Below are 14,012 nucleotides of genomic sequence, written 5' to 3' on the forward strand. Positions count from 1 at the left end.
CTCCACTCGGCCTCCAGGTGCAGGTACTCGTACTTGTCCTGCACCTCGCCCACCGTCAGGTCCGGGTGCAGCCAGTGGATCTCGTCGGACTTCACATGCTTGAGCCGCAGGCCGTAGCAATCGGCCAGCTGGATGTCAGGCCCGATCCTGCCGCTCAGCAGGATGGAGTGGATGACCTCCTGCAGTCGGGGGAGGGGAGATGGAGTGAGAGTGAGAACACAGACGCCCCTTCCCCCGGGGCATTACCCCTTCCCCCAGCACAAGCTGTACCTCGGCAGGGACATCCTGGAGTGCTGGGCTTCCCAGTGCATCTCCCGTATTAGATTCTCATGCTCTCTGGAGCAGGAGCTGCCTGAAGTCTGTGTCTTGTGCTGGGCCAGGGCCAGAGGTGCTGGAACTAGGGGTGCTGGGGATGCAGCAGCACCCCTGGCTTGAAGTGGTTTCCATCTTATGCAGGGTTTACAGTTTGGTTCAAATGGCTCTGGGCACCCCCACTCTACACACTGTTCCAGCACGCCAGGGCATGCGATAAGCACCAAGAAAAACCATCAGTGTCATTTGAACTATTCCCACTAGAGGGTGCTGTGACACAGGCTTTCAGACTGGCTACGACCCCACGGCCACCAGACACACTGGCCCTGGGGCGCACAGCCAGCTTTCATTTCAGGGGGTTTACAAAGCTGCGGTGTGATAACAGGCCGTACTTTGAACTAAATACAACAGGCCTGATACTGAGCTGGTGTCAACTGGTGTTGCCCCGGAAGATCTAGCCCAGCACCTGAAAATCTGGCCCAGGGACGGGAGGTTAAGGAATTAATTTGTTTCAAATGCTGCTGTTTTTCCTGTTAAAACTTACATACCCCCTCTGCCCCAAAACTGAAATCAGAACATGAATGTTTGCAATATAAGCCAGCAAGACTTTGTAGAGAAACAATGTTCTTTGGGTGCAACAATGTATTGAAAGAAAGAAAGAAAGAAAGAAAGAAAGAAAGAAAGAAAGAAAGAAAGAAAGAAAGAAAGAAAGAAAGAAAGAAAGAAGTACACGAGGTTTTTAGTGGTTGAGTTGTTTGCACAGTTGGCGTCATGCCATACGAGCTTGTTTAGGTACAGACTGGCTATAAACTCTTCTGTTCAGGGTTACACTGCAGACATCTTTTGTTTTAAGTTTATCACTTGAACCTTGGAAAATCAACAGAAATCGGTTTGCAGCTAAATAAAGGACATTTTCCATTTTTTCTTTTTCTTGCTTGGCTTAAGGTACAATGGGGCCAGATCCTCACTGGTGTCAATCAGTAGCACTCTGTTGACTTCAGTGGAGTCTTGCCAGTTGATGCCAGCTATCTCTGTGAATGCCACCTGCCTGGCCTGCCCCTTTCATCAGATCAGCAGCCTGGCTGCTGTGACCTTCCCCCTGGAAAGCTGTTACCGGCTCTGCACTTCTGGCCTCCTTGGACTCCTCCTTCGAGCCCCCACTGTGAGGCTTGATAGGAACAGGAGCACACACAGCAGGAAGAACTAGGCCAAGAAATGCTTCTGCTGTCACTAATTTTAGCAGCTTCCTGGCCATGCAGAGTTACCCACTTCTGCCATAACAGTGAGGGACTCGGCTGAGATATACAACACAAGCCTTAACCACTCCTGGTCATTGAAGATTCCCACACACCCTTCTGCAAGAAGAGGAGTATTAACCCTAGTGCTTTGGCCAAATGCAAGCTCAAGTAATTAAATCCTGCCTAACTCATCCCCACCCACTTTGATATGGTAACATTCTTCCCCTTCCACTCTTTCGTCACTGTGTCCTGTTAGCTGCCGCGTTCTGCCCCAGAGGTGGCTGCCTGTCAGTGCTGGGGGAAGCAAACCCCAGAGGCTGTATGTAGTTTGTAAATCCGTTCGGCGATCATCAGGAGACGGAAGGCAGGTTATGGGCCAGGTTCATCCCTGCTGTAACTGGACTCAAGTCAATGGCTCTACACCTGAGGTGAATTCATCTCCATACGCGGAAGGTGGGCGTTGTTATCCCAACATGTTGGTCAACGATCCCAGGTAGCTTTTGAACGTTAACCCTAATTCACAGTTTCCTGTCTTAGTAGTGTCCATTTATTTGCAAAACTACAACGGCTTTCCTAGCTTGGGGGCCACCAACTGGTCCTTTCAACCTTCGCCTCACCTAGGCAGCCCTTTCCCCACGTAACGCCTTCCGGGGCCGTGGGTGAGTGCAGAGCCCGTGACACTGACGAGAAAATACAGAACTACCCTGCGTCAGGAATGATAGCACACCCATTCTCCACGGACCTCCTGCCACGAACGTGTACGAGCTGCCTCTTTAAAGCACAGTGCGCAGCTAAGAACTAACCGCTGCACCTGGAGGCCCCAGCGGAGATCAGGGAGCCATTGTGCAAGGTGCGGTACAGACAACATATTAAGAGACCATTCATTTCCCCTACAGCTTTCAATCCATACAAGGTGGGAGAAAGGAACTGTTCTCCTGCTTCTACGGATGAGGAGCTGAGGCTGAAGGAGACGACGGGAGGGACGTGCAGTAAGTCTTCGATAGCTCTGGGAATCGAACCGAGAGCTATCAAAGCTCAGCACCGTGCCACAAAGCTGTCCTTCCTCTCCACGTGATGAGCCAATGAAGGGCCAGCAGCCTGGGACTCTCTAACCACTCTCCTATTGAGCCCAGAACCAAGAAGCCAACCTGCGAGCTAGCCAGTCCCTCCCATAGTAGGCCCTTGTCTACCACTAGAAATGCACAAGTTGCAGATCTCCCCGGGCTTAGAACATAAGAACAGCCATACTGGGTCAGACCAAAGGTCCATCCAGCCCAGTATCCTGTCTTTGGACAGTGGCCAATGCCAGGTGCCCCGCAGAGGGAGTGAACCTAACAGGTAATGATCAAGTGATCTCTCTCCTGCCATCCATCTCCACCCTCTGACAAACAGAGGCTAGGGACACCATTCCTTACCCATCCTGGCTAATAGCCATTAATGGACTTAGCCTCCATGAATTTATCCAGTTCTCTTTTAAACCCTGTTATAGTCCTAGCCTTCACCACCTCCTCAGGCAAGGAGTTCCACAGGTTGACTGTGCGCTGTGTGAAGAAGAACTTCCTTTTATTTGTTTTAAACCTGCTGCCCATTAACTTAATTTGGTGGCCCCTAGTTCTTATATTATGGGAACAAGTAAATAACTTTTCCTTATTCACTTTCTCTACACCATTCATGATTTTATAGACCTCTATCATATCCCCCCCTTAGACTCCTCTTTTCCAAGCTGAAAAGTCCTAGCCTCTTTAATCTCTCCTCACATGGGACCCGTTCCAAACCCCTCATCATTTTAGTTGCCTTCTCTGAACCTTTTCGAATGCCAGTATATCCTTTTTGAGATGAGGAGACCACATCTGTACGCCGTATTCAAGATGTGGGTGTACCATGGATTTATATAAGGGCAATAAGATATTCTCTGTTTTACTCTCTATCCCATTTTTAATTATTCCTAACATCCTGTTCGCTTTTTTGACTGCCACTGCACGCTGCGTGGACGTCTTCAGAGAACTATCCACGATGACTCCAAGATCTCTTTCCTGATTACTTGTAGCTAAATTAGCCCCCATCACATTGTATGTATAGTTGGGGTTATTTTTTCCAACGTGCATTACTTTACATTTGTCCACATTAAATTTCATTTGCCATTTTGTTGCCCAATCACTTAGTTTTGTGAGATCTTTTTGAAGTTCTTCACAGTCTGCTTTGGTCTTAACTATCTTGAGCAGTTTAGTATTGTCTGCAAACTTTGCCACCTCACTGTTTACCCCCTTCTCCAGATCCTTTATGAATAAGTTGAATAGGACTGGTCCTAGGACTGACCCTTGGGGAACACCACTAGTAACCCCTCTCCATTCTGAAAATTTACCATTTATTCCTACCCTTTGCTCCCTGTCTTTTAGCCAGTTCTCAATCCATGAAAGGATCTTCCCTCTTATCCCATGACAACTTAATTTATGTAAGAGCCTTTGGTGAGGGACCTTGTCAAAGGCTTTCTGGAAATCTAAGTACACTATGTCCACTGGATCCCCCTTGTCCACATGTTTGTTTGTAGATGCTCAGTGCAAGGGAAAGGTTTTGGAGGGGAACCCCTGGGCAAATAGTCTTCAGGAGAAACAAGTGGCCTGGGACATCTGCTATGGGAGAATCACCAGTCCCCGCTTCGGAGTTAAGCCTGAGTTTCCATGAATGAACCAAGCTGCGGAGAGGAGAAGAAGCCCCTAAGTGGGGAAGAGCTCATCTGGATAACACATGACTTTGGTAAGGCTTTTGATACTGTCTCACATGACCTCATAACCAAACTAGGAAACAGCCTAGACAAAGCTGCTACACAGTGGGTGCACAGCTGGCCGGAAAACCGTACTCAGACAGTAGTTAGCAATGGCTCACAATCGAGCTGGAAGGGCCTAGCCAGTGGGGTCCCCCAGAGATCTGCCCCACGTCCAATTCTTCATATCTTCATCAATGATTTAGATAATGGCATAGGGAGTACACTTATAAAGTTTGCGGACCATACCAAGCTGGGAGGGGTTGTAAGCGCTTTGGAGGACAGGATCAGTATTTAGAATGATCTGGACAAACTGGAGAAATCGTGTGAAGTAAATAGGATGAAATTCAGTAAGGACAAATGCAAAGTACCCCACTTAGGAAGGAACAATCAGTTGCACACATACACAATGGGAAATGACTGCCTAGGAAGGAGTACTGCGGAAAGGGATCTGGGGGTCACAGTGGACCACAAGCTAAATATGAATCAACAGTGTAATGCTGTTGCAAAAAAAGCAAACATCCTCTGGGATGTATTAGTAGAGTGTTGTAAGTAAGACACAAGTAGTAATTCTTCCGCTCTACTTCACACTGATTAGGCCTCAACTGGAGTACTGTGTCCATTTCTCTGGGCATCACATTTCCGGAAAGATGTGGACAAATTGGAGAAAGTCCAGAGAAGAGCAACAAAAATGATTAAAGGTCTAGAAAACAGGGCCTACCAGGAAAGATTGAAAAAACTGGGTTTGTTTAGTCTGGAGAAGAGAAGACTGAGAGGGGACACGATAATAGTCTTGAAATACATAAAAAGTTGTTATAAAGAGGAGAGAGGAAAATTGTTCTCCTTAGCCACTGAGGACAGGACAGGAAGCAATGAGCTTAAATTGCAGCAAGGGCATTGGTAAAAACTTGCGAACTGTCCGGGTGGTTAAGAACTGGAACAAATTACCCAGGCAAGTGGTGGAATCTCTGTCATTGGAAGTTTTATAAGAACAGCTCAGACAAACTCCTGCCAGGGATGGTCTAGATCAGTGTTTCTTAACCTTTTTGTGCTGGATACCCTCTTGGGACTTAAAAAGAAATTGCAACCCCCTACTTTAAGCTTGGGCTTGGACTTCAGCTCCTGGTAGCTCAGGGCCAACACTGGTTGCCAACACTCCAGGACTCTCCTGTAGTCTCCAGGAATTAAAGATTAATCTTTAATGAAAGATTACATGGTGTAATGAAGCCTCCAGGAATCTCCCCGCCGCCCGGAGCTGAGGTAAGTAACTTAGCTTCACGGGGCCCCTGGGCAATTGCCCTGCTTGCCACCCCCTAACGCTGGCCCTGCACTTGTGACCCCACTAAACCTGGCCTATGCCCCTTCCTGGAGAGAGGGGGGGTCACAACCCATAGGTTGAGAAACACTGGTCTAGATTTCAGAGTAGCAGCCGTGTTAGTCTGTATCTGCAAAAAGAAAAGGAGGACTTGTGTCACCTTAGAGACTAACAAATTTATTAGAGCATAAAGCTTTCGTGAGCTACAGCCCACTTCATCGGATGCATGGTCTAGATAATACTGAGTCCTGTCTCAGAGCAGGGGACTGGACTAGATGACCTCTCGAGATCCCTTCCTGTCCTACGATAATACCTCGCTCTGATATACCACTTTTCATCTAGAGAGCTCAGCGTGCTCTACGAGGAGGTCAGTGTTATTGAACGGGAGGTAAAGCGATTGTCTAAGGTCACCCAGCAGCCTGGGGGCAAAGCTGGAACGAGAACCCAGGTGTCCTAAGGCCCAGGCCAGCACACTATCCACTAAACCACACTGTTCCCCGAGCGCCCCTCTCCTCGTGTGTCCGTCCTCTTCTTCATTCCATGGCAACATTCGTCTGCAGTCCCATGGCTGAAATCTGCTGCTCTCGGGCAGGGTGGTTGATGAGGGGAATGTCAATGGGCTACAAAGCCTGACAGCGCTGGAGCCCATCCTGCCCAGGGAGGGCCCAAAAGCCCTGTGGCCTGCATGAGATGGGCAGGCGGCTTTAATGCAGATCCCACCAGACAGGAGTCGGCATCGCAACGGAGCACAGGGGATGGCTGGCCATACTCCCCAGCCCCCGGCCCCGTTCCCGGACAAGGAGCCTGACACGGAAGGGTAAGCACAGACGCCACGGTCGCTGAGTGAAACGGGGTCACCCCGCTTCTGGGGGGTTTCCTGCTGTCTTCTTCTTGACTTGCAGCCGAGCCATGGCAGCAGCAGCCGGAGTTCAAAGCTGCATGCCAGCCACCCAGAGCCTGGTGCGTTACAGGAGGGACGCAGCGCGCTGCAATGGGACCCGTGGCACTGAATCCGCAATGCAGTTGCATCGAATTGGGAATCCAGCTGCAGTGCCGTCTGGGCATATATTCCACAAGCCCCAGCTCCGCTCCTGGAAGCGGTGCATCCTGGGAGGTTTCGCAAGGCCTCTGGCCCGCTCTGGGAGCATCCACGCATTCACACTGGCACTAAACCAGTTCAGACCGAACCTCTTCTGCCCTATCAGCTTATTTAAGGCCGTCTGGTTTAACCGGTTCTTACAGCACGCTTGAAGTGGCTAAAAAGTGGTGCTGCAAACAGAGACAGGGCCTGAGTGGCCGAGAAAGTCGAGCGAGGGCGGCAAACGCATCGAACCCCTCAGTGACACTGCCGTGCCCACGAGGCTGGCTCCCCGGCTTTCCCTCACACTCCCAGCCCCCCGGGAAAGCTGCCTGACAGGTCGGAACACAGAGTCAAAGCCAGCTGATACTCAGTCCGTCCTCCTTAAAGGGGACGTGCAGCCAAGGAGAGAGAGGGCGGAGGTCAGCTAAAGGGCACAGGTGAAATCCCGGCCCCACTGACGTCAATGGCAAGCCCCATGGAACGCAACAGGGGCCAGGATCCCACCCCAGCAATTCTCCTCATGCAATCTGCCTGCCTTCTCCCTGTTACCAGGGGGACCACATCTTCCCTCGCCTTAAACTACTGAAACCAGGAATCCTTGCTTGTTTTGTAACTTCCCCACCCTCATTATCTAGCACCAGCCAAGCACCCCCGGAGACATGTCACTAGCCCCTGTGTTACAGGGGGGGAACCCATGGACTGGGAATCTATGGGAGAGCCAAGAGCAGAAGTCACATCTCTCCACTCCCAGGCCAGCACCTTCAACACAAGTGCAACCTCCCTCTGTCCCTTCGGCCTCCCTCTCTGCATGAGAGCCTTCTCCTAGGCAGCTCCGGCCATCAGACACAGCCTCGCTGTATCTCCAGGCCTCTCCCTGTCTTTTCAAAGCTCAGGCCAAAGCCTCTCTTCTCCCCTTGGCTCAGGTCTCTCGACGGATCGGCTTCGGCTCTGCTTCAAGGAAGCACAACTGAAATCAGGGCTAGAAGGCTCGGCAACCTCCTCCAGGCTCTTTTGTGCCCTGCCTGAAAGGAAGACGTCCCACGAAACACGGTCTGATCCTGAGACATGCTGAGCCCTTCTTGCTCCCGCTGCAGCTGGCAGGGAGCAGAGGGAGCTCCGCACCCAGCAGGATCCGACCCTCGGGCTGTTCCGCCTTGCATCACAAAGAAGAAACCACAAACCTGGACAGAAAGGGTCGGTAGTTTCATAACCGCGGAGGGACAGCAAAAAGGAAATCCGGGGTGCAGACAGAGCGGGCTCAGAAGCCCTCACTCTCCACTAAGATTTTTATTCTTCACAGAGGTGATAAAATAGTAACAATCCACCCGCCCACACACACACAGATCCTTGAATATTTTGCAAATAATTTGCTTTGTTGGGATTCATAGGGTCACAGGATTCAGCATTCACTTGTGTTCTGACAACGGCCGCCCGGGGAATGGGTGGAAATGCCTGCAAATCCCTAGGGAACCATACATTTTAGCCCACGTGAGGATTTGTCCCCAAATCTCCACCAGAAGCCTGGTCTTCTCTAGGCAATGCTGTCCCGGTTATAAAGCTTACATTGTCCAATCAGGGAGCATGAACAATACCAGCTGACTTGGATGACCAATCACACAACAGAAATGGCAAACAGCATGTAGTCCTGGGGTGAATTTCAACCCTGTGCAAAGGGGGACAGCAAAACTGAACACCCTTGCCCCGCCCCCTGCCCCACCCCTAATCTGAGACCCCGCCCCCGCTCACTCCATCCTCCCCTTTCTCTGTCACTTGCTCATTTTCACCAGGGGTGCGGGAGCGGGGGAGGGCTCCAGCTGGGGGTGCGGGTTCTGGGATGGGGCCAGAAATGAGGAGTTCAGAGTGCAGGAGGGGGCTCCGGGCTGAGGCAGTGGGTTGGGATGTGAGAGGGGGGTGAGGGCTCTGGCTGGGGGGTGCAGGTTCTGATGTGGGGCTGGGGATGAAGGATTTGGGGTACAGGAGGGAGCTCAGGGCTGTAGCTCAGGGGTTCGGAGTGTGGGAGGGGGCTCTGGGCTGGGGCAAGGAGTTGAGGTGTGGTGGGGTGAGGGCTCTGCATAGGAGTGCAGACTCTGGGGTGGGGCTGGGGATGGGGGGGTTTGGAGTGCAGGAAGGGTTCTGGGACCGAGGGGTTTGGAGGGCGGGAGGGGGATCAGGGCTGGAGCTGGGGGCTGGGGTGCAGGTGGTGAGGGCTCCGGCTGGGGATATTGGCTCTGGGGTGGGGCTGGGGATAAGGGGTTTGAGGTGTAAGAGGGTGCTCTGGGCTGGGACTGAGGGCAGGAGGGGAATCAGGGCTGGGGCAGGGGGTGGGGCCCAGGAGGAGGTCAGAGGTGCAGGCTCTGGGCAGCGCTTACCTCAAGCAGCTCCCGGAAGCAGTGGCATGTCCCCCCTCCGGCTCCTATGCAGAGGCGCGGCCAGGTGGCTCTGCATGCTGCCCCATCCGCAGGCGCCACCCCTGCAGCTCCCATTGGCCATGGTTCCCAGCAATGGGAGCTGTGAGGGTGGTGCTTGAGTTGGGGGCAATGTATGCATAGGAGCCAGAGGGGGGCACATGCTGGCTGCTTCCCGGGAGCCACAAGGCACGGAGGCTAGCAGGGAGCCTGCCAGCCCCACTACGCAGTGCCGCCAACCAGACAGTCAACGGCCTGATCAGCAGTGCTGACTGGAGCTGCCACGATTCCTTTTCAATCAGGTGTCGAAAACCGGACACCTGGTCATCCTAGTGCTGGGGGAAGTTTCACCCTCTGGGTGCTGGGCTCTGACTCAGATTTGAGCCCAAGCCCCCTTGGTGTCCACCCACAAATCAGCAAGCACTCAGGAGCCAGATCCTCAGACTCTGCTACTGGACAAGGTTCAGAGCCTGAGTCCCGCTGCGACTCGGGTCCAAGACTTGGCATTTTGCAGTGTGGACACAACTCAAGCTGCAGAGCCAAGTCACCTCTCCAGGGCCCTGACCCCCTACTTCTCCTCTTCCCCCACAGCCAGGCCGGAAGCCAGAGCCGGGCCGTTGTAAGAGCCACCCAGGGAGCCGGAGCCACTGTGGGGATCCCTGGACCCTCCATCTGAGCTGAGCAGGAGGCCAGGATACCCAAAAACAGTCCCCAGCCCATGTCCCTGCCCCCCGGGGCATGCTGACCAGGGCAGGTGGAGGGTTCTGGTCTCCCCACAGTGGTCCGGGCTCCCAGGGCAGCTCTTACCATGGCCTAGGCGGGGCCTCGGGAGGGGGGAGGAGGGGCAGGGACGGGGCCACAGAGAGGAGCAGGGACTTGCAGCAATGGGGGGGCCTAAGGCCCACCTCAGTCCCCGCACGGGGAAGAGGCTGTCACCACCGGCAGGGGCTGTGCTTCGCGGCGGGGGAGCTGATCACCTCCCCCACCACAAAGCTTAGCCCCTGCCGGCGTTGCTCCACACCAGCCCGGGGCTTGCAGTCTGGGGGGGGGGCAACGCAGCCCCCTTCCCCCCAAACTACGCCCATGCTAAAAAGTGGGGGGGCCACGGCCCCCCTGGACCGAGGTCCAGCAATTGTAAGCCCAGGCAGTGTGGATGCTCGAGGGTGGCCTGGGAAACACCCGATCCACCAGCCCAGGTTTACAGTGCGGTGCAAACATACCCTCAGTGAATGGTTCACCAACAACCCCCGGCCTCGGAAGGACTCGGCCGAGCTACCTGGTGGATCCTGATGAAGGATGAAAATCCAGCGGCCTAGTTCCCCTCCCGCACCGGCTTGGGGACACTGGAGCCACTGCTGCATCTCAGGGGTGTGGGCAGAGAATCCAGTCTCGGATCAGCTCACGAGCCACCGACAGAGCACTCAGCAGTGTGACAGCTCAGACTCCCTGTCCCCCAGCAGCCGGGCCATCTGCGGAGATTTTCCTCTGTTTCTCTCCGTCCCCCCAATGTTTTCATTTGAAGGCGCCTTTTCCCCAGTCCCCCGGGCTCGCTGTGGCAGCAGATCCTCCATCTTCCAGGGCAAGCACAGCAGCCGCTGCGTATCTGTTCCCCAGTCCGTCGTGTACTCCGCCCCAGCCCCTTCCAACAACGCTCAGGTCCCTTGATTCAACACATCCTGCTGCTTTCTGGCTTACTACATTTCTCCCAGCCAGTCTCCCAGGTCTGCATCCTCTCCCCGTGTAGGACGCCAGAGCTCAGTGCGCAGGCTGCTGGCCCGAGAAGTGACCTGGGAATCAGGTCTCCCGGGGCATATCCCAAGAGCAGGGAGGCAGCAGGACTGGGGATTAGAGTGACAGGCTGAAGGTCAGGACACCTAAGGTGTAACCACAACTTGTTGCCTTGTCGTTAAAACACAGGACTGTGCCCCAAGACTCCCGGGGTCCACAGCCAACTGTGTTAATCTCTCGCGGGGAACTTCTTTGTCTAGCCACCGACAGCCCTGGAGAATGTCTTTTTCCTCCCACGTCTCAGAATCTCTGCCCTTTCCTGCAGGATGAGGACCGAGCCGTGGGTTGGTCACCTCTAGATGAGATAGTTGCGAGGTGCTGCCCAGGGGCTGACCCAGATGGTGCCCCCTGGAAGCATATCACATTGCAGCCCCTCTGCTAAGCAGGGGATGTTTCCCCAGTGCTTCCTGATCTTCACCACCAACCACGCCAGTTCAAAGATCAAATCAATGGCCCAGCCCTCCTCTACAAACACCTAAACAGGTCGGGAGTCATCTCTCTCCACACCCTGTGTGGCCAGGCTGCTGCCCCCAGGGCACCCCCTCATGGCCAGGGATGGCTCTACAGCAGTTCTGCCTCAGTTTCCCTCCCAGGTGCTTTGCAATAATTGACATTAGGACCAGCACTCTTGCAATAAGATTCCCCTTTCATGGGGTCTTATTTATTCCGTACCTTATCAACTGCAGACTGTCTAGCCCCACAGTCCCAGCCCTTCATCTCACCGGGGCAGGAGTCCCACCGCCCTCCGCCTGAGGTCTGAGGGTGCAGCCTCAGACCAGCTTGTCTTCCCCTCCCTGGGCTGGGGGAGGTCAGAGGCCGCTTTCTTCCCTGCTGATCTCTCTCCTCTTGGGAGGAAAGAGACACATTAGGAGCCACCCTGGGTCCGGGGCTCATCCCTGCTGGCTGAGAGAGAGGGGAGCTCTGCCTCACCCTCTACAATTCTTAAAGGGGCCAGACCACCCTGTTATACCCTGGCATTGCAGCTGCGATCAGCGGGGAACACCCAGACTGATGGGCTCCCCCTCATACGTGGGACGAGCCTCTCCCAGAGGGCAGGCAGAGTCTGAGTCTCGCTGCCTTCCAGGCTCATCTCCTGGGTCTCCGGGGCCCCAAGTGGGTCTGCTCCTTCGGGCCGGCGGTTGTGAGGCTTGGGGAGAGCTAATGATGCCAAGGTGCATGCTGAGGGGTGCACAGCAGACAGAGCAGCTCGGAGACAAGGGAGCAACCAGGGGAACCCACCCACGAACGACGGCCAAGGGAGGGCTGGGGATCACCCTGAGAACCCTCCAAAGGCCAAGGGGTCTTGGATGCTCTCACCCCCTCTGTTTGTATTAGGCCAATTCTCATCTATTCCAACAGGTGGCTGCTTCCACCACTGGCAAAACAGCTGATTGCCACAAGGGGCAACTTGCTCCAGACCCGCACGCGTCCGGGGGCATACGGGGCAGCAGCCGACCAAGCCCAAATGTAACTCTCGCTTACTCTGGGTTACGTGGCCTCGTCTCCGCACAAGAGGCGGGAACGTTCCTCTTCCCCAAGCAGCTTCTCTCGAGCCAAGCTTCACGCTGCTGCCCATCCCCCCAGCTCTGCCAGTGCCCCCAATCTCACCCGCCCCGGTGCACAGTCACCCCCCTGCCTTCTTCCACACAGCCCCTGTGCTCCACACAACTCCCTGCGCTCATCTGCCAGGCCCCCGCCCTGCCCACGTGTAGGTCCTTCTGAGAGCCGGCCCCTGCCCTGCTGCTACAGGGCAGCTTGTGGGTCTGCACAGCAATTGTATGTAAATTGCCTATTGTCATCCCACGGGCCTCTGTCTTCAGCCTGAGAGCTCCTCAGAGCAGGGACTGAGCCTAAGTGTTTGGGAAGTGCTAGGACACCGGGCAGAGACAAATAATAATTATCAATCGTGGTCCACCGCTCGCAATGAGCCCAAAGATCTACAAATGCATCAACCGTCCCTCTTGGTCAGGAAGTGGGCTGGTGGGAAGTGGGCTGGTGGGAAGTGGGCTCTGTAGACCAGCTAAGTGGATTTCTAGCTGATGGGCTCACAGTCCTGGGGAACTGATGGCAGGATAGGTACAGAACAGCCAGCACCACCCATGCTGTGACACCTGCCTCATCTGGAGAGCTGAGCTCCAGCTCCCTGACCTAGCCAGGCTTTGCCCAGGCTGCCGACAAGAGACAGGTCAGCGGCCGGGGACATCACAACAGCGACTGTCACTCACTGCTGACCCACGGGAGGATTTGAACTGCTGACCTGGAGATCCAAGGGTCTGTGTTGCTTCACCAACCAGGAGAGGCCTCCAGGGTCGGTATTATACACAGCTGCACACCCTGGGTTGCCTCCAGACTTCATTGCCTAAGAGGGCCCAGCTCATGGAATTCCTGGCATGTCCCAACACCACGAGGGATGAGATGCGGGGTCAGCTCTGGCTCTGGGGGTCTGCAAAGCAGCTCCGGGACAAAGCCCCCGTGGAGTCAAACTAAGCAGGAAGCCCGATCAGCAGCGGGTTTGAGCACCTGCAGCTTCCACTGACTTCTTTGGGGCTTGGGGGGAAGCACTATTCGCCGGATTCGCAGAGGTGCTGAGTCCCTGCAGCTCCCATGGACTTCAAAGGGACAGGAGAGTGCTCAGCTCTTCTGAAAATCAGCCCATGATCCCCGCACCCGACTCTCCAGCCCTGCCTCCCCAACAGCTCCACCGTCTACCGAAACTGCCTTGCTGCCCTGCGTTACCAGCACAGCAGAGGTCGATGGACCCTTCGAGGTCCATGGTCCTTAGAGGTCCAGAGGTAGATGGACCCTCAGAAGCTGGTGAGCCCTGTGGCTGAGGAGTCGGATGGGATTCCTCTAAGGGTCCATCCACACTGCAGCTGGGAGATGTGATTGCCGGCTCGGGTCGACGGACATGCTCTGGCTTTGATGGAGTGAGCATGCTAAAACTAGCAATGTTGCATGGCGGCAGAGGGACAGGCCAGCCACCCAAGTACAGCAGCACCTCAGAGTGACCAACACCAGAGTTACGAAATGACCGGTCAGCCCCACGCCCCCCTCTGGAACCAGAAGTATGCAATCAGGCAGCAGCAGAGCCAAAAAAAAACCCCCAAAGACA

General features: G+C 54.6%; 1 protein-coding gene across 5 annotated transcripts in view; it reads right to left on the reverse strand.

The window, feature by feature from the left end:
* Positions 1-14,012, reverse strand: part of PTK2B (protein tyrosine kinase 2 beta) — a 105,849-nt gene that overhangs the window by 36,214 nt on the left and 55,623 nt on the right. For all 5 annotated transcript variants that reach the window (XR_013345532.1, XM_077812315.1, XM_077812319.1 and 2 more), the window contains exon 3: positions 1-179. Coding sequence is in view for 4 of the 5 variants with exons in the window: in XM_077812315.1 (XP_077668441.1) it covers positions 1-179 (179 nt within the window). In the remaining variant the exon portion in view is untranslated. The remainder of the gene's footprint in view (positions 180-14,012) is intronic.

This window comes from Eretmochelys imbricata, chromosome 3, assembly GCF_965152235.1.
Source record: "Eretmochelys imbricata isolate rEreImb1 chromosome 3, rEreImb1.hap1, whole genome shotgun sequence".
NCBI classification, from domain to species: Eukaryota; Metazoa; Chordata; order Testudines; family Cheloniidae; genus Eretmochelys; species Eretmochelys imbricata.